The sequence below is a fragment of the Podarcis pityusensis genome, assembly GCF_964106645.2.
Source record: "Podarcis pityusensis genome assembly, chromosome: 5".
Taxonomy (NCBI): domain Eukaryota; kingdom Metazoa; phylum Chordata; class Lepidosauria; order Squamata; family Lacertidae; genus Podarcis; species Podarcis pityusensis.
This window is the reverse complement of record NC_138032.1, coordinates 88488036-88515011: the sequence shown is the minus strand read 5'-3', so window position 1 is coordinate 88515011 and position 26976 is coordinate 88488036. Positions and strand designations below refer to the sequence as shown.

Here is a 26976-nt window from a genome sequence, read left to right as displayed (position 1 = left end):
TTTAAAAGGGAAATTCCCTTATTCCGAATAGGATTCCTCGCAAGAAAAGGGAAACGTTGACAGCTATGACCCCCCCCCCCACGTGCTAGAATTGATGGTTTAACGATTTTCTTTATTTCTGCGTTCCAAAATCTTATTAATTTCAATCACACTCCAGTCGAGATAACAATTCCTTATACAACAACTGCAATATTAACAACTTCCCTTTGTACTGACACATTAAATGACATATGAAATGGGTAATAGATGGTCACTCACCTCAGAACGCAGAAAAGGTTGATATTGGCATTGTACACAGAAAAGTCAATGAAAACCACGCGAGTTCCCCGATTCAGCCACAAGTTTTCTTTCAGGACTCGGAGAGCTCTAGCGCTTTCCCGACGGGTCATTTTGAGATCCATGTAATAACCTCCTCCGCTGTAACTTGTCAGCCGGCCCCAGTGAGAGGAACCGTCTAGCTCTTCCTCTGTGTGGTACTGCCACCTGCACACAGAAGGCGCAACAAGAGAAAGAGGGGGCTGACGGACAAAGCCAAAATGTTATCTATTCCAGACTCGGGATGCCATGTGCATATTGCACATGAATTCCCCCCCCCCAAAAAAAAGATTTAACTGAATGCCCCAGAGGTGCACACAACCAGTAACACAGTTCTTGGGACTCTGGCCAATATTCTTTACAGCAAATATTTTCGGAACCCTTTATGCGACGTTGGCTCACTCTGCGCTGAAACAAGGCATGGAGCGAATGCGCAGGCTTCCAGAATGGAGATTATGGCTGGCCTCTTTGCTCCCCCACAGGTCCTGCTCCTCCTGTTTGGCTCCATGGTTAGGCTTAGCATGTTATCCGAACCCCGGGTTCATGGTTTATCTAAAGGTAAGAACTATCGCCTTGAAGGGGCGCGGGTGGCGCTGTGGGTTAAACCACAGAGCCTAGGACTTGCCGATCAGAAGGTCGGCGGTTCATATCCCCGTGACGGGGTGAGCTCCCGTTGCTCGGTCCCTGCTCCTGTCAACCTAGTAGTTCGAAAGCATGTCAAAGTGCAAGTAGATAAATAGGTACCACTCCGGCGGGAAGGTAAACAGCGTTTCCGTGCGCTGCACTGGTTCGCCAGAAGCGGCTTAGTCATGCTGGCCACATGACCCGGAAGCTGTACGCCGGCTCCCTCGGCCAATAAAGCGAGATGAGCACCGCAACCCCAGAGACGGTCACAACTGGACCTAATGGTCAGGGGTCCCTTTCCCTTTTATCGCCTTGAAATTAACTCGGGAACAGTTCATTACTCAATGGTTCTACTGTGGGCCAGCCCATCTATTAGTCTCCTTGAGGTAGCTGCCTCAGGAGGCAGGCTGGGGACAGCTGGGAGAGGTGGCAGATCTGGGCCCCTGAGGGTCACGCCACTCGTGGCCTCCTGCGCTTGTCACACACAGCCGCCATTTCAGAAGAGCAGGGCTGCTGCCTACTCTTTTCTGGCCTCCTTTTCTCTCCCTGCCACCTTTGGAGTGTCAAGGCCAACCCAGGCCACCTCCAGTCGCCTCAGGCGGTGGCAGAGGCAGCAACAAGTGCATGCGTACCTGTAATAAATATAGGAGTTGCTCGTGCGCAAGTTGCCGCCACTCCTGGCTAGGTTGCCTAGTTAAACCTTTTCTGTCTGGACAGCCCTTCACTTTGTGGCTGTTTCAGTCGCTAGCAGTATCCGTCAGTGGGTGTTTCTTAAACCTTTTCCAGCATAAAAGCTGTTTGACGCCAAGTCTCCTCCTACTCTCCCTGCGCGGAAGTCTTCTGCGCAGGGAGGGTGTGGGTAGCGGAGGACCCGTGCTCTCCCCGCTGGTCTCCGGTGAGGAGTCCTGGAGCCCCCTCGCCGATTCCCCCATCTCCCTGGTGTTATGCTGATTTCCTTCCCCAGCTGATGAGCTGCCTCTCTCCTTGCTGGGCCCTTCTCCAGCATCGCTTGGGAGCCTTGCCTCCGCCTCTAGCTCCGATGTCAGTTCCCTGACATCCACCTCCCCCCCAGGACCCCCTCCACCCCCGGCCCGACCTTTTGATCCAACTTCGTCCCTTTCCTCGGCCGACGATGCGGGGAATCCCCGGAAGGAGCTGTCGCCATCCTCTGAGGATTCAAAACCCGCTCCCCACCCTCTCCGATCTCTCCCCGCGGGGTGGGCCTCCCACTCTGATTCTTCTTCCTCCGAAGCCTCTCCTCCCTCCTCTTCAGAGGCAGAAAAACCCACAAAATCCTCTTCATCGCCTGTAGTTCCAAATTGCTCCTCCCAGAATCTCGCTAGTGGTTTCGGTTTGTCCGGGAACAGGCTGTGGAATTCCTCCACAAGATACCCGTCATTGATTGCCTCCACGGGAACCCACGTGTTTTCCGACCCGGGTTCTCCCTCCCAAGCTACCAAATACTCCACCTGGCGCCCTCGCCACCTTGAATAGAGTATTTCCGTGGCCAGGTTGTGGTGTTCCCTCTCCTCTATCTGCGGGTGTGTGGTGACTTCTCCCTCTCGCCCCGGGAATTCCCGACCCTCCCTGTACGGTGAGAGTAGGGACCTATGGAACACCGGGTGTATCTTCATGCTGCCAGGCAACTTGAGCTTGAATGCCACAGGGTTCACCTGCTGTGTTACCTCAAACGGTCCCAGCCGCCTTGGCTGCAACTTCTTGCACCCCCCCTTAAAGGGTAACCCTTGGGTTGACAACCACACCCGGTCCCCCACCCGTATGGTCTCCCCTTCCCTACGGTGCTTGTCTGCCTGCCTCTTGTAAATTTCCTTGGCCCATTCTAAGTTCATCTTAAGTTGCTGGTGCAGGGCCTCCATTTCTTCCACAAACTGCTCTGCCGCAGGTACACTCCACCCTTCCTCCCCACTCCCCGGGAAGGCCCTGGGGTGACACCCATAATTGGCCATGAACGGGCTCATTCCCGTGGACACATGTTCAGCGTTATTGTATGCAAATTCAGCCAGCGCTAGTTTCTCTACCCAATCGTTCTGCCTCTCGCTGATGTAGCAGCGTAGGTATTGCTGGAGTATACTGTTCGCTCTTTCTGCTTGCCCGTTGGTTTCCGGATGTCTCGCCGTCGAGAAGCTCACCTCTACCTGCAGCAAGCTCATGAGCTTCCTCCAGAACCGGGAAGTAAATTGTTTCCCGCGATCTGAAATTACCTTCGATGGAGCCCCATGCAATCTGAAGATGTGATCCACAAACAACTTGGCTGTCTCCTCTGCTGTCACCAAATGTGAGCAAGCTATGAAATGGCACATCTTCGTCAGTAGATCGACTACTACCATGACTGCTGTCTTCCCCCTGGACTTGGGCAAATCTGTCATAAAGTCAATGGACACCACCTCCCAGGGTTTTCCCGGCGTGGGTAAGGGTTTCAGTAACCCTGCGGGGGCAGCCCTCTCCCCCTTTGCCCTTTGGCAGCGGTCACACTCATCTCGTTTTATTGGCTGAGGGAGTCGGCGTACAGCTTCTGGGTCATGTGGCCAGCATGACTAAGCCGCTTCTGGAGAACCAGAGCAGCGCACGGAAATGCCGTTTACCTTCCAGCAGGAGCGGTACCTATTTATCTACTTGCACTTTGATGTGCTTACGAACTGCTAGGTTGGCAGGAGCAGGGACCAAGCAACAGGAACTCACCCCATCGCAGGGATTCGAACCACCAACCTTCCGATCAGCAAGCACTAGGCTCTGTGGTTTAACCCACAGCACCACCCGCGTCCCTCAGAATAGAATAGGACATGCCTATTTCCATCAGAAAAGCATTGGAGGATATGAAGGTGTAGACGTTAATTTTGCTTTCCAACCAGTGCAGGATTTACATATAAGCTAAGCAAGCTATAGCTTAGGGCCCCACTCTCTTGGGGGGCCCCCAAAAAAATAAAGGGGAAAAAAACCTGTATGTACATTTCCAAAATGTCTACATTTTTCAGGGAATGGTTGCATGGCAACATGTGCAGATGGCTTTAGATACCTATTACATCCATAAATTACCATATAGCATACATTCAATGTGAAAAACAGTGCCAATTTGTTGTTGACAAAGGGCAGCTGGACATATAAAGGGCCCCATTACCTTCAGTAGCTTAGGGCCTCATCAAACCTAAATCCGGCCCTGCTTCCAACTGTGGAGAGGATGACCAAATTCTTAGTTTGTGAAACTCAAAAAAGGCAGAAGTTATGATCTACTCACGCTGTTCCATTGAGGAGCCCAAAGGGGGACCTGTCTTCCTTCTCCTCACTGTAGACATCATAACAGCCAAAAATGTCTTCCTTGAAGTCTTCGTGCACCACACACGAGTTGTTCTGTACCTTCAGTTGACGCATTCGTGGGACCCCCAGCAGCAAGTTCTCGTAATAGATGTATGACTGAGTGTTGTGGCCTAGAGATTCGTTGTTATACCACTTGGTCCAATACAAGCTGTCCAGTAACGGGCCTTGAGTATACTGTGGAGATATGCAGAAAGGGGCAAGAAGAAGGACGTGAGATCTGAGACAGCAACAACACACAGAATGGCCGGAGACTGGAAACTAGGGTTGCCATATTCTTAAAATCCACACAAAGTTGTTGAACTTTTTTGGGGGAACATCCCCTCCCCCCATCAAGTTTTCAGGCTTTTCTTGGATTTTTAAAGCATTTTATAAAAAAAAAAATCGCCCTACTTGCCATACGTCCGGATTTCCCCAGACATTTTGCCAATTCAGCCAAAATCCACCCGGCCGCCATTTTTGCAACCCGATTCCCTTATGTGTCCAGGAAAACCCACATGTATAGCAGCCCTACTGGAAAACTGCCTTTCTCATATGGCTAAATGTATTATTGGGTTCTGTTTGCAGAGATTCTCAGTTTAAAAGGGGATGGGGAGCAGTTAGGACTCTCCTTGTATAACAGGCCTCTCTAAAAGGTTGGGGAGCAGAGCCAAGTTGGGAGTGCACTGGGGGTGAGGCAAGCAGATAAGAGTTATGACTCTGAGCACCCGAGGGTGGGAGAGTCCCTTTGTGTGTGCTGGGGGAAGTATCTTTGCCAACGGGCTACTAGCTGACATGTGCACAAATTGCTAACGCATGATGGCATGGGCTGTGTGTACATTTTCTCACATAGCTCATTGTGCAGTCACCAACACAACTGATTCCCAAGTCCAGGCAGGCTTGATGTCTATATAAATTGAAAAGGAACCCTGATCAGCTGGGATGAATAGGTCATTCTATTTCTGGCCTGGGTCTCTATCACATGGGTTCATTCGTAAGTCCATACCATTCATTTCCCCCCTTCATTCGAAGGTTTAAAAAAGAGTCTTCAAAGATTGTTTTTAAATACACATTTTATCACAAAAATACATATTTAAACATGTATTTTATGGCAATATTTTTAAGTGCACATTTAAACCTAAAATGCACACATTTCTTCTTTTTCAAACATTTTTGGAGCTAAGAACTGTTTTGCAAAGTTCGGAGAGGTGCAAAGTCCAAAGAATGGTTGCATTTTGATCCACGTGTCCTGGAGGCACAAATTTGCTTTCAAATGTGGACCGAATGAAAATTCTCCCCCGTTCCTGCTAATCCATTTTGAGCTGTTGGATGAACAGCTTTCAGCTGAACCTGTGCCGATTTGTAACGGCCAGTTCAAGCCAGTTAGTTATGATAGGCCAATTTACGAGAGCCACTTTCAGTTTGCTAGGAAAAATCTGACACAGGAAACACAGAGCTTGTTGGGTACTCACTCGCCAAAAGTCAGCCATGCTTCCAATTTCCTGGAAGGAGATACCACTGTCCGTAGGAGTTTCCAAGAAGAGTTCAGACATCACTTTGGTGTAGTAATAGGCATTTGAACTTGTCATCCCATAAGTCACTAGAGATAAATCAGGTTGGGGAAAACAGCACGCAATTCAATAGGATTTAGACATTCATTCCACCTGACTGGCTTAAGTACGCAATATTAGAGTGGGAAGGTAAGTTTTATTATACTGATAAGTTGGAAGAATGCAGATATGATCCCCATTGATCAATGGATTGACAGTATGACAACACTCGTAAAGTATGAACAGACTGCTTAAAGATTTAGATTTTGTTTGGATAAATATTACAACATTTGGAAAGAGTTCGTACAGGGCGAAGTATGCAATTAATATCTACATACATATTAGGATAATAACACTATATAAGAATGCATGGGAGTATATTATATTGCTGGTGGGGCTGTACCGGAGCGGTACCTATTTATCTACTTGCACTTTAACGTGCTTTCGAACTGCTAGGTGCGCAGGAGCAGGGACCGAGCAACGGGAGCTCACCCTGTCGTGGGGATACGAACCGCCGACCTTCTGATCGGCAAGCCCTAGGCTCTGTGGTTTAACCCACAGCGCCACCCACGTCCCCTCAAACATATAGCAGCAGTGAAAGTTTTTCTTTCACACGTGAAGTGATATAAGGGCTTGTGTGACAGGAATTATGGCCATAAACACGGCTTGGGATTGTCATGGCCATTTTAACCAGTCCTAGCGCTAGGACAAATGCCTCATCCATTCAGCAAAGGGGTCAGGTTGTGCTTGCTCCGCTAAGAGAGGGATCAAACTTATCGCATGCATGCATGCACTCAGAGACACGTAAGCGCTGCCTAAGCTGTAACGTCAATGGCAGGATTCTCAGTGGGGAGAAAACTCGATAGGCATCCTGCACAAACAACACATTTTCAAAGCTCCTCTCTTGCCCAGGTCAGAACATCATTACTGTATGAGAAGAGTGATTTGAGCTTTGTCCCCCTGTTTGCAAGTGATAACTATTATTGCCATACCTGTTCTGCCGTGGAGTGCATGAAATATAATCTGTTGCCCTATGAGACATCACAGGTGCACCTTTGAGATAACAATAAATCTTCCCAAAACAAACAGCCATTGTTGTGCCCACACAAAGTGGTTTAGTATTTGACACACAGCTGCATTCAATCTACCCAGAGAGCACAATAGGAACGGCCATCTATGTTATCGTTCAGACCATCCTTCCTGCATAGTTCTTTGCGATGGAAAGGGGGGAAACATCAGGGTGTTGTGGAAGTTCTAACCACGCATGTCAAATTCCGAGTAGATGCAAGAAAATGTGGATGTTCCCATGAAATGAGAATGGGTCGTTCCTTCCACTACAACAGTGCCCCCCAAACTTGGGTCTCCAGCTGCTTTTGGACTACAATTTCCAACATCCCTGACCACTGGTCTGCTAGCTAGGGATGATGGGAACAGCTGGAGACCCAAGTTTGGGGAACACTGCCCTAGAATAAGGTTACCAGATTTTTTCCCCCAATGAATCTGGGGACACTTTTCAACTTCAGTAGGAATGATAGGATTTTGTATGGGGACTGATTTGTAAATCCAGGGACTGTCCCCAGGAAATGGGGACATCTGGTAACCTTACCCTAGAAGAACCAATGAATTTGTGGGCAGGAGAGGAAGGAGGGGATACCAAGAAGGCACCATTGCTTTCTCTTACCACAATCCAATCCAGGAAGCCAAGTTCAAAGCTTGTGGGTTTGGCATCATTTGAGACAGCCCCATGGTTACCATGGAGGTCATGAAGTTCTGAGCTACTCTCAACAAGGGTGTCCCAGTGGGAAGTCTCACTGCTTTGGGGCAATGAAGGGGACAGTATGCCAATAGGATTCCTGTTCTGTCCCAAACACCCAGCCTCAGAAACAAGCACTAGAAACTGGACACTTAAACACCTGGTAAGGGAGAGCTGGACCATAAAGAAGGCTGATCGCCGAAGAATTAATGCTTTTGAATTATGGTGCTGGAGGAGATTCTAGAGAGTCCCATGGACTGCAAGAAGATCAAACCTCTCCATTCTGAAGGAAATCAGCCCTGAGTGCTCACTGGAAGGACAGATCCTGAAGCTGAGGCTCCAATACTTTGGCCACCTCATGAGAAGAGAAGACTCCCTGGAAAAGACCCTGATGTTGGGAAAGATGGAGGGCACAAGGAGAAGGGGACGACAGAGGACGAGATGGTTGGACAGTGTTCTCGAAGCTACCAGCATGAGTTTGACCAAACTGCGGGAGGCAGTGGAAGACAGGAGTGCCTGGCGTGCTCTGGTCCATGGGGTCACGAAGAGTCGGACATGACAAAATGACTAAACAACAACAACAAGGGAACTAGGGTCCCAGTAGACTACAGTATCTCTGCCTCCCTATCCCCGGGGCCCAGTTTGCTGCTGCATGGAGAACTCGTCTTTTCAAAATCCACCATGTTGAAAGGCAGGGTGCAAGTGTAATTAACCAACACAAGCCATCTAAAAGAATATTTGCCCCTCATTGGGCTGGAACCAATAATAAAAAGGAAAAGCAGCCCAGGCAAACTTACATAAACAGATATCCACCAAGAATACAATGTAGACCAACAGTTCGCGCAGTGTGGTCTTTACGTAAAGCTCTCGGTTCTCAGCGGTGTTTTCCGTTAGTGTGGTGCCCCAAAGTCCTGCAAAGAGAGAGAAAAGGGAAACAAGTGATTAAACATGCTTCTGTATTCACCTGTTTTAGGTGCTAATCCACAGCACAATTGCCCCAGAGGGCTTCATCTGATGTGAGCAGTACAACCCCAGAAAAACTGAGTGAAAGCTTTCAGGGCTGCTCACAGGAAATACTGGGGTGTATATATGACAGGCCCCAGCCCAGCAAGGACCCCAGATTCTTAGCTTTCTTTCTTTCTTTCTTTCTTTCTTTCTTTCTTTCTTTCTTTCTTTCTTTCTTGTAAGTTAATTAGTCACTTCTAAAGAAAGTTAGCCCCTTCATGGATCACTGCCTTGTTGTGGTGAAGGGGCTTGAATAACTCAGAGAAGCTATGAGCTATGATGCCGTGCAGGGCCACCCAAGATGGACAGGTCATAGCCGAGAGTTTAGACTAAATGTGATCCACCTGGAGAAGGAACTGGCAAACCACTCCAGTATTTTGCCAAGAAAACCCCGTGGACATAAAAAAGGAGAAGCTTTGAGAAGAAAGTGAGCGTTTCCAAGGCATGCTCTGGTTCATGGGGTCACGGAGAGTCGAACCCGACTAAGATGACTAAACAACAACAAAAGAAAGTTATAAAACAAAATGCAGAGGCAACTCTAAGGCTTCAGCACTTAGCAGGCAGCACCTTTGCTAAGGACACATAATCACTTCAACACTGTTGCCAAACAATCCAAAGAAGGAATGCTGACCACCCCCATCTGGGATTTGAAATGGGGCCCCCTACCAGAGCAGCAACCCCCCAAGAGAAACTTCTTGTTACTGCTATGCTAATGCTGAATAGAGGAGGATACTGGAGTGGTTTGTTTAAGCACCTTCCTTGTATCTCATTCACTCTTCAAGGGTGCTGTCTTTACAGAATAAAGCACAATTACTTGGCTCTGGTGTGTTGTAGTCAGAAGCAGGGCTTTTTTCAGCCGGAGCGTGCCAGAGCACAGTTCCAGCACCTCTAAGGAGAATGCCATTGAAGGGTGGTGCTCCCCCCGCCTGCTTCTTGCCTTTACGTACTTCTGAGAAGCCCAAAACGAGCATTTCAAGTCAAAATGGAAGCTGACCAGTGTGTGTGAGTCTACAGGAACTAGCTCTTATAAATCAAATAGCGGTTCTTATAATGACCAGCTGGAGTGGAAACCAGTAGCAGTCAGTATGGCAGAGCATCCCCACTCCTCCTGACGGTGAGGTCAGTGCAATGCGAGGACACTAGCGGGAGTGATTGGCTCTGCTGCTGTGTTAGCACCATGCTGGTCTCACTTTACCCCTCCCGTTCTACATCCTGGTAAGCCACAGTGATGCAACTAACCAGGGCCCAGGTGAGTGTCCTTTCGGCCGAGCTGACGGGACGCATTCTGCTCCCCACCCCTTCCACTGAGGCAGCCTGACGGAGCTCATGCGCTCGACTGCCATTCCAGATTCAAATCAAATGCTCTTTCGTGCTCCCAGTGGTGCCAAACCTGAGCCTAAGAACATGGGCTGGGATCTGTTTGAACATTGTTTTCTTTCATCAAGTCGCTGTTTCATCAGCTAACAAGCTGATGAGATAGGTCAGACCATTAATGGCTTCTTCGTTGCCTTCTTCTTCTTCTTCCTACTTAAACTTTCATCTGGTGCGCATGTGATTCCCCACTTAAAAGCCAAGTAGGTGTGCCGACATCAATAGCTTAAGGGTTTCCATTCCTTTAATATAGTCTCAAGTGGTTCAGCTCTAAGGACACCTGCTATCAGTGATCTGTGATGGATATTGCTCCACACCCCTAATCAAAAGCACTAAGTACAGAACAGAACAGAACAGAGTGTGCTGTAATAGGGAATGCTAATATGTCGTGCGAAGACAGAAGTGCCTGGCGTGCTCTGGTTCCATGGGGTCACGAAGAGTTGGACATGACTAAACGACTAAACAACAACAGCAAAATATATTGTGCGAGTGAAGCTTTTTCCTCCTTCCTACTTGCGCTGCAAAAGCTTCCTTATCACGACACAAGTCTGTCTCTGTGTTGAGATGGCCTCTGGAGTCCTCTCCTCACTGCCACCATCAGAATTAAGGCAGGGTTTCTGATTTTAGTCCATTGTCTGGAAGGACAGGGTAGTGAGTCTTTAATTCATTAATTCAATCTATTGGTATCTGTGAGATATGAAAGACATTGGGTTCACTCGCAAGTAATAACCCTCAATCAGCTATGTGGATCCACATGAACAAATAAACATGTTTCTGAATGCACATTCCCATCTGGATTCAGTCTGGTATGATAAAAAAAATGTGTTTCGCATCGTGCAGTGTTAAAAACTCTACTAGTATCCGCAAGGCTACTAGTTGGGCTCATGGTTTTCTGGCTTAGGGATATTGTATTTAAAAGTGGTGGTGGGATTTCCCCCTACCCTTGACTTTTCTGTCTATTTTTAACACATAATGATTTCTCACAATCATCCTTGTTAGTGTATCAGTTGTCTATTATTTGCAGAATTTATGGGGGGGGGGATTATGTTCTTGTTGTTTTCCTTTCTGTCTTAAACTTAGAATCATAGAATCATAGAATTATAGAGTTGGAAGAGACCACAAGGGCCATCGAGTCCAACCCCCTGCCAAGCAGGAAACACCATCAGAGCACTCCTGACATATGGTTGTCAAGCCTCTGCTTAAAGACCTCCAAAGAAGGAGACTCCACCACACTCCTTGGCAGCAAATTCCACTGTCGAACAGCTCTTACTGTCAGGAAGTTCTTCCTAATGTTTAGGTGGAATCTTCTTTCTTGTAGTTTGGATCCATTGCTCCATGTCCGCTTCTCTGGAGCAGCAGAAAGCAACCTTTCTCCCTCCTCTATGTGACATCCTTTTATATATTTGAACATGGCTATCATATCACCCCTTAACCTCCTCTTCTCCAGGCTAAACATGCCCAGCTCCCTTAGCTGTTCCTCATAAGGCATCGTTTCCAGGCCTTTGACCATTTTGGTTGCCCTCCTCTGGACACGTTCCAGTTTGTCAGTGTCCTTCTTGAACTGTGGTGCCCAGAACTGGACACAGTACTCCAGGTGAGGTCTGACCAGAGCACAATACAGTGGCACTATTACTTCCCTTGATCTAGATGCTATACTCCTATTGATGCAGCCCAGAATTGCATTGGCTTTTTTAGCTGCCGCGTCACACTGTTGGCTCATGTCCAGTTTGTGGTCAACCAAGACTCCTAGATCCTTTTCACATGTACTGCTCTCAAGCCAGGTGTCACCCATCTTGTATTTGTGCCTCTCATTTTTTTTGCCCAAGTGCAATACTTTACATTTCTCCCTGTTAAAATTCATCTTGTTTGTTTTTGCCCAGTTCTCTATTCTGTCAAGGTCGTTTTGAAGTGTGAGCCTGTCCTCTGGGGTGTTAGCCACCCCTCCCAGTTTGGTGTCATCTGCAAATTTGATCAGGATGCCCTTGAGTCCATCATCCAAGTCATTGATAAAGATGTTGAATAAGACCGGGCCCAAGACAGAACCCTGTGGCACCCCACTAGTCACTCTTCACCTGAACAATTGTGCCAAGAAAGAAAGAAAGAAAGAAAGAAAGAAAGAAAGAAAGAAAGAAAGAGTCACACTTCTCGTGAGGATTGCTGCCTGAGACTACGGTGGCACCAGACAAATATCCCTTCTCATTTCTCCAGGTCTTTCATCTCTCAGTTTTATCAGACCAACTTCCATGCAACTTTCTTTTATCTGTTGCCTTTTGATTTCACGGGTGCTATTTGATCAGAAAGTTGGGTTGCATTTTATCGCTTTACAGTCATACCTTGGATCCGAAACGCCTTGAGAGTCCCAAATATTTTGGCTCCCAAATGCCGCAGACCTGGACGTGAGTGTTCCGGTTTGTGAATGTTCTTTGGAACCCGAACGTCCGACACAGCTTCTGCAGCTTCTGATTGGCTGTAGCAGCTTCCTGCAGCCAATCAGAAGCTGTGCTTTGGTTTCTGAACATTTTGGAAGTCGAACTGATTCTGTTTGACTTCCAAGGTACGACTGTAATTATAAGCCACCCTGAAAATAGTTTCCTTGCAGATACACTCTGCAAATGACCATTATGAATTGTTCCAATAAAATATATATCCTGTACCGCTCCCACTGATTTTCTGATTCCCTACAGACGCTTTTTCTTTTTCTTTTTACCAAATCTGTCAGGGGTGGGAGAATATCTGGCCGTGAGCTATGTGTGGGCTCTGTTGGTAGAGCATGAGACTGTTAATATCAGGGATAATGGGCACAGGTATAGCAAGAGAAGATCAGAAAATATTCCTCTATGCCACAGGAGCGGCAAGGATCCTAATTGCTAAAAACTGGAAAAAAGAAACTGTGCCAACAAAAATGGAATGGCAAGACAAACTGTTAGAGTATATTGAACTGGCTAGATTAACAGAGGCAGTTAGAGATCACGCTAGACAAGAGTTTCAAAAAGCATGGGGGAAATGCAGAGAATACTTCACAAAACAGTGCCCTGGACTTGTTTTGATTAATGTCTGCAGGAGACTTTGTGGATACAGTGGTACCTCGGGTTAAGTACTTAATTCGTTCCGGAGGTCCGTTCTTAAGCTGAAACTGTTCTTAACCTGAAGCAGCACTTTAGCTAATGGGGCCTCCACTGCCGCCACACGATTTCTCTTCTCATCTGAAGCAAAGTTCTTAACCCGAGGTACTATTTCTGGGTTAGCGGAGTCTGTAACCTGAAGGTACCACTGTATTTAAGTTACAATTAGAAAAATCTTAACAATTATTCATAAAGGAAACAGTTTATAAGAAGTAGATAAGGAGGCCAGATACAGGCTAAAGGAAGTCTTTTATTTCATTGTTTCTACTGTGTGATGCTCACTGTATGTTATGTTCCCGTTTAATGAGGGTGGATTGTGTATTGGGGGGTGCGGTTTTTATGTTATGTTGTAAATAAAATTCCAATAAAAATTATTTTTTAAAAAGAGAGACAATATCAAGATCATGGGTTCAAGTTCCACGTAGGCAAAAGATTCCTGCATTGCAGGGAGTTGGACTGGATGACCCTTGTAGTCACTTCCAACTCTACAATTCGACAATTCTGTATTATTTATTCATTCACCTATAATATTAATTTCCCTTGACAGAGACTCAGGGCGGCTTACAAATAAAAGCAAGATGCATGGAATGTTCTACAAAGGTTAATTATACCTTACAGTTTCGTTTTCTACACACCTATGCCCAGGGATGTATTTTTAGGAAACATTCCAGATTACGTCACCTATCTGAGGCAAAGTCAGCTCCAGTTTCCGAAAGCTAAACAACAAGTCTACTAGCTTGTTGTTACTAAACTTGTTCGGTTTTACAAAATGAAGGAGGAGATATTAGTATAGCATGCAAGCTGACCTTGTGCATGTTTAGTCAGAAGTTAAGTTTCGCTGTGCAGAGTAGCATTCACTTCCAATAAAGTGTGTATGTATATATGGGGTTTGCAGCCGAACAGTCCCTGACCGTAAAGGGACGTGGGTGGCGCTGTGGGTTCAACCACAGAGCCTAGGACTTGCCGATCAGAAGGTCCCCACGACGGGGTGAGCTCCTGTTGCTCAGTCCCTGCTCCTGCCAACCTAGCAGTTCGAAAGCACGTCAAAGTGCAAGTAAATAAATAGGTACGGCTCTGGCAGGAAGGTAAACGGTGTTTCCGTGCATTGCTCTGGTTCGCCAGAAGTGGCTTAGTCATGCTGGCCGCATGACCCGGAAGCTGTACGCCGGCTCCCTCAGCCAGTAAAGCAAGATGAGCGCCGCAACCCCAGAGTCAATCACGACTGGACCTAATGATCAGGGGTCCCTTTACCTTTACCTTAGTCCCTGACCTAATTTTGTTTCAAAGTTTTTGTCTTCCCTGTGGCCAGAGGTATGCTGAAAAAACTGTGGTAACTTTTAATCTGTGTGTGTGTGTGTGTGTGTGTGTGTGTGTGTGTGTGTGTTTATTAGTAAAATGTGATGCTAACAGCAACTGGGTGAGGGGTTCATCACAACCCAATGAAAATTGTCCTCTTTAAGGGCACCTTTTATCATATGTGGTGGAACTGTAAAAAGATAAAGGGATTCTGGGAAACGATATACAATGAATTAAAAAAAAAGTTTAAAATAACCTTTGCCAAAAGACCAGAAGCCTTTCTTTTAGGAATTTTAGGTGTAGATATACCGAAGGATTTGAGAAGACTGTTCATGTATGCGGCTACAGCTGCAAGGATGCTGTTTGCTCAGTAATGGAAAGAGGACAAGAGGCCGACAATGGCAGACTGGCAGATGAAATTATTGGACTACGCAGAGATGGCCAGATTGACTGGAAGAATCAGAAATCAAGAGAATCAAAACTTCAATTGAGAATGAGACAAATATAGATTGTGTTTAAAAGAACACTGTAAACACTTTGGCAGCTTTTGAATAACACTTGCAATGTTCCGAAGACTTTGGATATATTGGAGGACTATAATTCGGATGAAATTTGATGAGCATTCCCTCAGTTCCTTCCTCGAAGTGTTTTTTTTACAAAGACACTGAACAACAATGGGCCCAGGACAGAACCCTGTGGCACCCGAATTGCCACTTTTCCCCAGGTTGGACAACGCTCCAGTAACCAGAGGACGAACATTGGAGCAACTTTTTCCGTGCCATCTCTCTGTGTTTCAGGGAATCCACAACCACTGTTTCAGTAAGAGCACAAGTGTCAGCCAGAGGTCATTCCTCGAGCCAAGGGAGCTGGAGTCATGCCCTGAAATTGCTTTGTAATTTACAGGTGAAGCCTACTTTGAAAGAAAAACATTTCTGGGCAGTGGAATGGAATGGCTCTGACACCTTCCTAGAAAACCAAGTTCAGTTCTGCTTTTGGGGATGATCAAGAGAAATCCAAAGACCGATGGTTCTATTCAAGCTGAGAGTCTCCATCCTTATATTGAATACGACCAGGGAGGGTGGATGTCTTTGAACCCAACTCGCTGGGGCGCCCCTGAGAGGCTGGCACCCTGGCGTGACGCACCACTAAGCCCTATGGGAAAGACGGCTCTGAGTCTAATATAATCTGTACTGATAATCAGTCACATCTAACCTGGAGCTGCAGTGTTCAAGCCACAAGGACTAATGGGAGTCACCCAGAGTAGTTGAGGCAACCCAGTCAGATGGGTACCATATAAACAATACAATTATTATCTGTCTATCACATCCATCTCATACATAGTATACATAGTTTCTTCCTTCCCATTTTATCCACATAAGATCTGTGTGAGGCAGGTTAGGCTCAGAGACTGTGACTGGCCGAAGGCCACCCAGCGAATTTCATGGCTGAGCGGGGATTTGAACCCTGTTCTTCCCAGGTCATAGGCAAGCACTCTAACCACTACACTACACTACACTACACTACACTACACTAGGTGCTCTCTTGGTCCCATCGGACTCCAGCTCCAACCAGCGCTAGGCTAAGGTTTTAGCAACGGCTCATTTATCACCTTAATGAAGACTAGGACATAGCCTGTGTCAAGCTTTGGAAGTTTCTTAGCTCTGTGAAACGGAGGCATGCAGTTTACAGTCTGCCTTGTGACCTGTTTCTTAGTGCCTGGCTCAGTACTGAGCAATTTGTTCCAAGAGGTCTTGAAGGTTGTTTATTGGGCCTGTCTTAATCCTGCCCTTCCTGGCCAAGACAGGGGACATTGCCAGCTTTCTCTGATGCTTACTGTGACCATGTAAATTAGCTTGGTTTGCTTGTTGCATTTTAGAGCCTAGCAAAATTGAGAAGGAAATCAAGGAAGTCACCCACAAGGAAAAGACTCTTCCTTGGACCCAGAGCTCTGGGCTAGCTAGAATAACAAAGGCCAGTAGCAGTGTTTCAGTTTGGCAGTTTTTGCTTGATGTGAGCAGGAGGGGAAATTGTTTCATCCTGTTAAACACATCAAGCTGAAGGCGGTGGTGATCAGAGCACCATTTGGGCTGATAGTTTGAATCGAAGGCAGCTACGGGAGAAACAGGACCCTCTTGGAGTGTAATGCTGGAAGCCCTTCCATCATAAGCCCAGGTTGTATATACTGTATGTAGAAATAAACCACATATCGTAAAGACACCATCGTATCTGCTGTGCCTTATTTCCAAAGGAAGCACGAACCCTGGACCCTGAAATCTTACACTGCTCAGTGATAGTGGCGCCATGTCACAATATAGAGCTGACAGCATCTGCTACAGTAGCTTCCATTGTCACCCCTTGTTCTCTCAAGGTTACAGAGAATCTAGCTGACTTTTTCGACTTTTTCTGCATTGTCCTCCCATCTTTTTCCAGGCACGATCCCCACCACCACCTCCGCCATACATTTCCAAAGCATTTGCAGCCCTTTGTTTCCAAATGATGTCCACAGCTAGGATCGATGGCAGATATTCTCAGGATCTGCCTCACTATTTGTTCTTTGGTTCACTTTACTCTGAACCAAGAACCAAATTTCTGGGATCTGTTCTGCCTCATCTATAGTCCAAGACCATTCCAGAAAAGATTTCCTACCTCTTGTCAGACACCGATTGCAGGGTAACCCACAAGGTTTCTCTTTTTGCCCTAGCAGCAATAAAAATTCCATGGGAAGGAGTTTTCTTGGCAGGGATATGGGAGTGGATTGCCGGTTCCTTCTCCAGGTGGATCACATTTAGTGAAAACTCTCCACTATGACCTGACCATCTTGGGTGGCCCTGCACGGCATAGCTCATAGGTTCTATGAGTTATTCAAGCCTCTTTGCCATGGCAAGGCAGTGATCCATGAAGGATTGAATTATGGTGCTGGAGGAGACTCTTGAGAGTCCCATGGACTGCAAGAAGATCAAACCTATCCATTCTGAAGGAAATCAGCCCTGAGTGCCCACTGGAAGGACAGATCCTGAAGCTGAGGCTCCAATACAGTGGTACATCGCTTCTTGGCCTTTTGGCTAAGATCAAGTGTAGTATCAAGTGTAGTAATACAGTGGTACCCCAGGTTACAGATGCTTCAGGTTACAGACACATCAGGTTACAGAGTCCACTAACCCAGAAATAGTACCTCAGGTTAAGAACATTGCTTCAGGATGAGAACAAAAATCTCGTGGCAGCAGTGGGAGTCCCCATTAGCTAAAGTGATACCTCAGGTTAAGAAGAGTTTCAGGTTAAGAACGGACCTTCGGAACAAATTAAGTTCTTAACCAGAGGTACCGCTGTATTTTGGTCACCTCATGAGAAGAGAAGGCTCCCTGGAAAAGACCCTGATGTTGGGAAAGATGGAGGGCACAAGGAGAAGAGGACGACAGAGGACAAGATGGTTGGACAGTGTTCTCGAAGCTACGAACATGAGTTTGACCAAACTACGGGAGGCAGTGGAAGACGGGAGTGCCTGGCGTGCTCTGGTCCATGAGGTCACGAAGAGTCGGACAAAACTACTAAACAACCACCACCATGGGAAGGACTTTAACTGGTTTCTTTTCTCTTTTCTTTCTTTTACAGTACAACAGCCCTGTTAAGTCAACAAACACAAAGCACTCCAGTTTTACAGTACAGTTGATGTAACATTCAAAAACCAAGTTCAAAACTCAAACTTTTCCACTCAGAAATTAAATTTGAAATGTTACAGAATGGTGTGTTTTTTTAATAGCTGTTCAGTGTGGGCTGGGGGATATTTTCTTCTGGCTCTTCAGTTTATCCACAAATTAGTTAATCCCAGGCCTCTAATGGCTTCATTTGAAGTGAAGTTACAGGGAACTAGGCAGAGGGCCTTCTCAGTAGCGGCGCCTGCCCTGTGGAAAGCCCTCCCATCAAATTTCAAGGAAATAAGCAACTATCTGACTTTGAGTAGACATCTGAAGGCAGCCCTGTTTAGGAAAATTTTTAAATGTTTGGTGTTTTGTTGTATTTTTAATATTTTGTTGGAAGCTGCCCAGAGTGCCTGGAGAAAACCAGCCAGATGGGTGGGGTATAAATAATAATAATAATAATAATAATAATAATAATAATAATAATACAGTGGTACCTCGCAAGACGAATGCCTCGCAAGACGAAAAACTCGCAAGACGAAAGAGTTTTTCGTTTTTTGAGTTGCTTCGCAAGACGAATTTCCCTATGGGCTTGCTTTGCAAGACAAAAACGTCTTGCAAGTTTGTTTCCTTTTTCTTAAAACTGTTAATACCCAGGGTGCATTGCTTGAAGAGGTGCAGTTGCTTGAAGAGGTGCAGTGCTTCGCAAGATGAAAAATTCGCAAGACAAAAAAACTCGCAGAACGAATTAATTTCGTCTTGAGAGGCACCACTGTATGTTGTTGTTGTTGATGATGATGATTTGGATTCCTCCATTTAAACTCAAGGGTCTGCCATTGGCCCTCTCTTATCTTTGTTGTTTAGTCATTTAGTCGTGTCCGACTCTTCATGACCCCATGGACCAGAGCACGCCAGGCACTCCTGTCTTCCACTGCCTCCCGCAGTTTGGTCAAACTCATGCTGGTAGCATCGCCAACACTATCCAACCATCTCGTCCTCTGTCGTCCTCTTCTCCTTGTGCCCTCCATCTTTCCCAGCATCAGGGTCTTTTCCAGGGAGTCGTCTCTTCTCATGAGGTGGCCAAAGTATTGGAGCCTCAGCTTCAGGATCTGTCCTTCCAGTGAGCACTCAGGGCTGATTTCCTTCAGAATGGTGGAGAGGTTTGATCTTCTTGCAGTCCATGGGACTCTCAAGAGTCTCCTCCAGCACCATAATTCAAAAGCATCAATTCTTCGGCAATCAGCCTTCTTTATGGTCCAGCTCTCACTTCCATACATCACTACTGGGAAAACCATAGCTTTTAGTATACGGACCTTTGTTGGCAAGGTGATCTCTCTTATCTAAGCTATGTCTATTCAGAGCAGGGGGATTTGGCTACACTGATAAGACACATCACAACCCTACCAGCCAGCAGCTTAACAGCTGAAATCTCTGGGCAGGACCAGGCATGTAAGAGTTGTTGTATCGGAAGCAAACACAAAATCTGCCCAATCAGTCCTTAGCGGCACATTTGCCATTTAACCAGAATTTGACATAGCGATGGCACAAAATTGGTAATGGGCTTTGGGTCTAGAAGGGAGCCTGCATCATATCACAAGGTGCATTTGACAAGACTGTGTGCCCTTTTGCTAATCTCACTGGATGCTGCGCAGGTGAGCCAATGGACCCAGGGCAGAGCCTGAACTTCTGCTTCTCATCTCAGCCACTCTGCAATCTCTTTATCCACCTTCAGCACACCTTTGACTCCCTCATCTTCAAAGGACCAATTGCCTCCTAGCCAGTTTCAAGAAAAAGAGGTGCCGGAACTCACCATGAACATCTCCCTTGTTCTCTTATAATGGCAATGGCGCCCACCTGAGAGGTGCTGGGACTGGGGGGGGGGGAGCCCTGCTAGTCTCCTGCTACGAGTATATTAAATGTTTGTTGATGATGCTGATATTTGTGTTTTGAGCAACATGCTCCTCCAGTTCATTTTTAGTATCCTCTTGGCCTTGGGGGCAGCTTCCTTCATCTTTGGCGTACATTCAAACTTTTGATATTGTGGTTTAAAAAAATATCCTGAGCACTTTGGGGAGACTTGACCCTCTTCCCTTTGCATTTCTGCTTCCTTTTTTTTAACTCTCCCCCCCCCCACCAGTGGTGAAGATGCATGCTCCGCTACCAGGGGTGGAGAGCAGGCAGGGGTGTGGCTGGTGCCCCCAAGGGCATGACGCATGCCCCGGGGGCATGGCGCTTATCCCAGGGGCGTGGTATGCATTCTGGGGGTGTGACACACTGCCTGTGGGGGCGTGGCACTTGGCACGCCTGGGGGAGGGGTACGCAGTGCGTGTCGGGGGGGCACCACGATGGCACCCTACTGGAATAGTGGTTCCAGGGGCGGTCCGCTCCATAGCTGTCAACTTTCAGATTTGAAAATAAGGGATCAGCAGCCTTCAAAATAAGGGATCAGCAGCCTCACCTGCCCTGGGGACAGTCTACAGGATATCTAACAATCCGGGATAGCAGCGGGAAGCAGTGGGAAACAGCGCTGGAATAAGGGAATTTCCCGCAAAAAACGGGAAGGTTGACAGCTGTGGTCCGCTCCCTCCACACTCCGGTTCCTCCGCCAGTGCGCCCCCGCCCCACTTTTGGGATGTTTCATCTTTGAAGACAAATGTGACTGTTGGGTCCGTTTTATATACAGTGGTACCTCGGGTTACATACGCTTCAGGTTACCGACTCCGCTAACCCAGAAATCGTACCTCAGGTTAAGAACTTTGCTTCAGGATGAGAACAGAAATTGCGCGGCGGCAGCAGGAGGCCCCATTAGCTAAAGTGGTGCTTCAGGTTAAGAACAGTTTCAGGTTAAGAACAGACCTCCGGAACGAATTAAGTACGTAACCAGAGGTACCACTGTATATATTGAATCTAATCAGCGGTGTAGCATCAATTTTTTGCGCTCGGGGTGGGCATGTATGTGCACCTGGCATGGGGGGGTCTCAGCCCAACCTTTGCCACCAGAGTGACCCCAACTCCACTGGAGCAAAGTGGGGTCATGCTGAGCTGCCTGCCTGCTCTTGCAGGAAGGAGCCCAGCTGCCCAACATGGCCCTTGACGGACAGAAAGGAGCACCAGGCCTGGGATCACCAGCATGGGGGTGCCTGCTTTGCACCCCCTCAAAAATTGTGTGCCTGGGGCACGGCACCCCGGTACTCCCCATGCTGTACCCCTGAATTTGACAGCACTGTGGTTCCCAGTTAGTCTTGGGTGGCACTTAAAACTAACTTCAGTGTCACCACCCCTTGCTGGTTCCATGACCAACTCTTTTTTTTTAATAATAATAATAATAATAATATCTTTATTGTCATTGCCCCCTTCAGGGACAACGAAATTACTTGACTGCTCCATAAAAACACTAATTAAACAATACAGTATAATACAGCAAGGGAGATTAGATGACTTTCAAAGTCCGGGCTTCCCATTCAGGGCCGAGATCGCTTTGGAGAAGAAGCTGTTCTTAAGACGGCTCGTTCTTGTCTTCATCGTCCTGTATCTCCGTCCCGACGGCAAGAGCTCGAAGAGACAGTGACCAGGATGCGATGGATCTTTTACTATGTCCAGTGCCTTCCTATGGCACCTTGTGGCATAAATCTGCTCTAAGGTGGAGAGTGGGCAGCCAACAATGCTCTCTGCTGCCTTAACAACCCTGCACAACCCCATCCTGTCCTGGGTAGTACAGCTTCCGTACCACACACATAAGCCATAAGTGAGCACGCTCTCAATGGCACAGTGATAGAAGGCAAGCAGCAGTTTCTGCGGAAGATGGTTTTTCCTTAGTATTCTCAGAAAGTACAGTCTCTGCTGCGCCTTCTTCTAGGTAAAGGTAAAGGACCCCTGGATGGTTAAGTCCAGTCAAAGGCGATTCTGGGGTTGCGGCGCACATCTCGCTTTCAGGTTGAGGGAGCCGGTGTTTGTCCACAGACAGCATTCCGGGTCATGTGGCCAGCAGGACTAAACCGCTTCTGGCGCAATGGGACACCATGATGGAAACCAGAGTGCACAGAAACGTCGTTTACCTTCGTGGCACAGTGGTACCTATTTATCTACTTGCACTGGTGCGCTTTCAAATGCTAGGTTGGGAGGAGCTGGGACAGAGCAACAGAAGCTCACTCCGTCCTGGGGATTCGAACTGCCAACCTTCTGATTGGCAAGCCCAAGAGGTTCAGTGGTTTAGACCACAGTGCCACCCGCGTCCATGGCTCCCCATCGGGGAATCGAACTCCGGTCTCCTGTCTGACAGGCAAGGATACTTATCACTATGCCCATGCTAGCTAGGTTCATGAGACAGCCTTGTTTTGCTATGTTCCATGGCAAATCTGAAACTGGCTTCTGAGTGCCTTTAAATTGCCTAGTAACTGCAAAGGGTGTTATCGCCAGGCCCCTCAGTCTTGCAACACAGCGAGCAATTTCCCTAGCAGTGTGGGAAACCAGCAGAGCCCTCCAGAGATCATGTATTTTATTACATTTATATCCTGCATTTCCTTCCAGGATTGCAAGGCAGCATATACAGTGGTACCTCGGGTTAAGTACTTAATTAGTTCCGGAGGTCCGTTCTTAACCTGAAGCACCACTTTAGCTAATGGGGCCTCCTGCTGCCACGCCGCCGGAGCACGTTTTCTGTTCTCATCCTGAAGCAAAGTTATTAACCCGAGGTACTATTTCTGGGTTAGTGGAGTCTGTAAACTGAAGCGTATGTAACCTGAAGTGTATGTAACCCGAGGTACCACTGTACACCTCTCTTCCCCTGTTACCTTTCTGAGATAGCAAAGGCTGAGAAACAGCACTATTTAACCTTGGGGGGGGGGGAGAGAGGGGCATGTATGGAAATCAAAGGAACTCCAAGTCACCACACAATGCTCATTTAACAGACGAAAAACTGGTGGTGTTCAGAACCACCCCATGAAGAAAGGGGAAACAGAGATCTCCCCAAACCCAAGCAACCCAAGATGGATCGAAAAATAATAAAAGAAATGGGGAGGATCAGGGAATCTTGTTGGGCATACCACAAATGCCCACGACTGCCACTGTGGGGACCCCAGGGTTAGCTTACCCAAAGAGCTTCATAGCTGCATGGGATATGAACCAGGGATTGCGCAATGCTAGTTCAAGACTTGGCAGAGCAGCAAACATAGAGTAGCCGCCTAATAATAATAATAATAATAATAATAATAATAATGTTATTATTTATACCCCACCCATCTGGCTGGATTACCCCAGCCCCACCAAAGGCTGTGTACACAGCTTTAAATCCCTTTCAAAACACATTCTTGCGCTCCAAGAATTTAGGGCACTGCTATTTACCTCTCACCGAGTTCAAATCCCCAGCAACTCTTAACCACTCACAGTGCTCAGAATTCTTTGAGGGGAAATAATGTGCTTCGAATACGATTTAAATGTACAGTGCGTACACAGGGCCTCCCCACGCAAAAAAATTGCCAAGAGAGTATAAGCTCAGGCAAGTGAGTCAAGCTACACTTTATAAAGGGAAAGCAAATACAACAACGTTGTGACCACCTCACATGTAGCAGATCGTGGGATCAGAGTGATGGATGTGTTTATGGAGGAGGGGGAGATACAGGTATCCCTCTTAGTTTCAAAGAAACACTTCCATTGAACTTTTGAAAAGTTCCCCCATACCTTCAAGTTTTTAACCAACCTCTCCTGTTATTGTAACAATCCTCTATCAACATTCAGGACAGAACACAAACACCCCATTATAAAGAAGCAGCAGCAGCAGCAGCAATAAATAAATATTTCATTCTCAAGTCATTGCAAAAATGTATAAAGGCCACTCCAGCTCCAAGCTGGTCCATGGTCATGTAAACATCTTCGATATTATCCTATTTTTCTACACGTGATGTTTGGTCTAACTGCCCTGTGATCCACGGATGAAGGGTGTTGTAAAAATTTAATTACCGGTAATTACATTTAATTATTAATAATAGTAATAATATTACTTGGAGCTGAGGGAAATTACCCTGGCATTGCATCCCTCTACGAGTTCAGCAGTTGCGAACTCTGAGGTTCAAGCTCTCCAGCTGGAAAAGGCTTTCAGATAACCCCTGTTCTCCTTTCCTGTCTCTCTATCCCTGCTTTTCATCCTGTTAATCAAACAATACGGCCGATGCTGTACAGAGAAGTGCTAGGCGCAGCTGTTTTGCTGCAAACCCCTTCCTCAGCAATCGCTGTGCAAAAGTTACCCTCCTTGCTTCCCTCCTGCATGGAGGTGGAGTTGCCGTGAATCGCTGGCCCTCTCCTGAGTCTAAAAACCAAGCCTCACCATCGCTTCCACCAACCACCCTGTTACCTCGGATGCCTTTGCAGATATAGAAGCAGCACGCAGAGAATGGCTTCTTCCTGCCAACTCTCATCTCATCTTTCTCTCTCTCCTTCTGGTAGGGCAGGGAGTCGGTCAGCTTCTCAATATTCTCATAGGGATTTTCCAAGATGGATTTGGGATTGTAGATGGCCCTGATCTTCAGGGAAGAGGAAGGCGACCCGTTATAAACAGGGTTGTCCCATGCCTTATTCCCCAGAGTTTCCAGTTCGTGCTCTTCTCGGGCTTGGAAGTGGCTCTCAGCTCGGTTGTTCAGGTGGGAAGAGCTCATGGCGAAGCAAAATGAGCTGAAGTTTCTGTTTAGTTCAGTTGCCGGTTTGCTCGAAGGAACACAGAGGAGAAAAACAGGCAGGTCAGCAATAGGGAGAGCATAGGTTCGGTTCTGCACTCAGCTGCTGAACGGCCTCCTTCTTTTATACCAATTCATTGGGTGACAGGTACAGAATGGAGGCAGAGACCATTGTTGGAACAAGCGCAAGGTCTATTCTTCGGCGAGCACAGCTACACCCAGGGGAGGATCTCTTCCTCGCTGTGAACAACAGCCATGAAAACCAGCATGAGGTGGGGAGACAGAAGACGGCGAAGATATTGGCTGATTTGGCCTGGCTTCCAGGGAAGGAGGGAGGCAAGAAAAGGCCGGGTGTTCATTGGACACCTTGGGTTGCCGTTAATGGTGAGTGACACCTGGCAGATCTCCAAATGTGCTGGTTTTTAAATAGAGCTGCGCCAACAAGAGCGTTTGAGGTCTGTAAATCAAAACGTCGACTTGTTTTCTGAGGCCGCTCTTTGAACTGGGGCCTTTCAGAACTCCTGCATTCAAAATGGCAACCTGGGAACAGGATCCAACCAGCAGCAGCGGTGGCCATATAAAATCCACACGCAGGCCAATTGTAGGATCAAGGGTGGCAGTTCCTGGGGGACAAGCCCTTTAGGGGGCCCCCAATATTTTGGGAGGCACTTCTGTCTTCCACTGCCTCCTGCAGTTTGGTCAAACTCATGCTGGTAGCTTCGAGAACACTGTTCAACCATCTCGTCCTCTGTCGTCCCCTTCTCCTTGTGCCCTCCATCTTTCCAAAAAGTACAGAGGCAAAACGCGGAGCTTCTTGGGAGAAAAGCAATGACAAACCTAGACAGCATCTTAAAAAGCAGAGACATCACCTTGCCGACAAAGGTCTGTATAGTTAAAGCTATGGTTTTCTCCATCTTTCCCAACATCAGGGTCTTTTCCAGGGAGTCTTCTCTTCTCAAGAGGTGGCCAAAGTATTGGAGCCTCACCTTCAGGATCTGTTGTTCCAGTGAGCACTCAGGGCTGATTTCCTTAAGAATGCATAAGTTTGATCTTCTTGCAGTCCATGGGACTCTCAAGAGTCTCCTCCAGCACCATAATTCAAAAGCATCAATTCTTCGGCGATCAGCCTTCTTTATGGTCCAGCTCTCACTTCCATACATCATCCAGCATATACAAAAAAATAACTAAACATTAAAAACTTCCCTATACACGGCTGCCGTCAGATTTCTTTTGAAGGTTGTATAGTTGCTCATCTCCTTGACATCTGACGTCAAGGAGTCGCCCAAGACATTTTGGCACCTGAGGCAAATCAGAAAATGACGCTTCCTTACCTGTCAGGGAAGAAGGGGTGTTCCATCAGGAAGAAGGGGGGGGGGGATAAAGATATACACTGAGATTTGCTGCCCCTGTGGATCCTGCCACCTAAGGCGGTCACCTCACCTTATCTCATGGTGGGCCGGCCCTGTTCGGAGGGAACAAGGCCGCAAAAGTTGAACTTGAGTTATGACAGCAGTTTTCCTACTCTGAATGAACTTGTTTGAGGAATCATGAGATTGCTCTGATCACCGTGGCAGAGTTTAGGAAGGAGCCCCTCACCCCTGCCCCCCCACGCCACCCACATTATTGTCTATACTTTGAGGCAGGCAGACCTTCTTATTCTTTGTAAGCTGTGGAATTAAACAGCACACTGGTTAAAAAGGGGGGCGGGGAGGATAGCATCTCAGTCGGTGGCCACAAAGGAGAATCTCAAAACGCTGGCATTGATTTATTGGGCAAACGGTGAAAGTGCCGATGGGCCATTAGCTCAGGGCATAAAAGAAGATCTGCCTTACGTAAGATATCACAAGACAGTTTTGTGCATTGCCTCCAAGAAATCCTTAGGGCTTAGTTAGGAAACCAATGAAAGGCTGGAATCCTGGCTACTTGTTTTCCAAACACCAAGAGGGACTGAGATGTAGCAATGGACATGAGAGGTAAAGGACCCCTGGATGGTTAAGTCCAGTCAGAGTCAACTATGGGGTGCAGCACTCATCTCCGCTTTCAGGCCAAGGAAGCCAGCGTTGGTCCACAGACAGCTTTTCCGGGTCATGTGCCCAACATGACTAAACTGCTTCTGGTGCAATGGGACACCGTGACGGAAGCCAGAGCGCATGGAAATTCCATTTACCTTCCTGCTACAGTGGTACCTATTTATCTACTCGTGCTGGTATGCTTCTGAACTGCTAGGTTGGCAGGAACTGGGAGAAAGCAATGGGAACTCATCCCCATCGAGTGGATTCGAACTGCTTACCTTCCAATTGGCAAACCCAAGAGGCTCAGTGGTTTAGACCA

At 47.1% G+C, this 26976-nt stretch overlaps 1 protein-coding gene across 1 annotated transcript in view; it reads right to left on the bottom strand.

Moving 5' to 3' along the window:
- PKD2L1 (polycystin 2 like 1, transient receptor potential cation channel) overlaps positions 1-24892 on the bottom strand; it is a 43216-nt gene extending 18324 nt beyond the window's left edge. Inside the window, exons 1-5 of the mRNA XM_081005467.1 lie at positions 24327-24892; positions 8349-8462; positions 5721-5848; positions 4193-4446; positions 259-483 (exon numbers count right to left, since the gene is read on the bottom strand). Coding sequence (XP_080861593.1) covers positions 259-483; positions 4193-4446; positions 5721-5848; positions 8349-8462; positions 24327-24627 — 1022 coding nt within the window. The 5' untranslated portion in view covers positions 24628-24892. The remainder of the gene's footprint in view (positions 1-258; positions 484-4192; positions 4447-5720; positions 5849-8348; positions 8463-24326) is intronic.
- Between the last annotated feature and the right edge of the window lie 2084 nt (positions 24893-26976).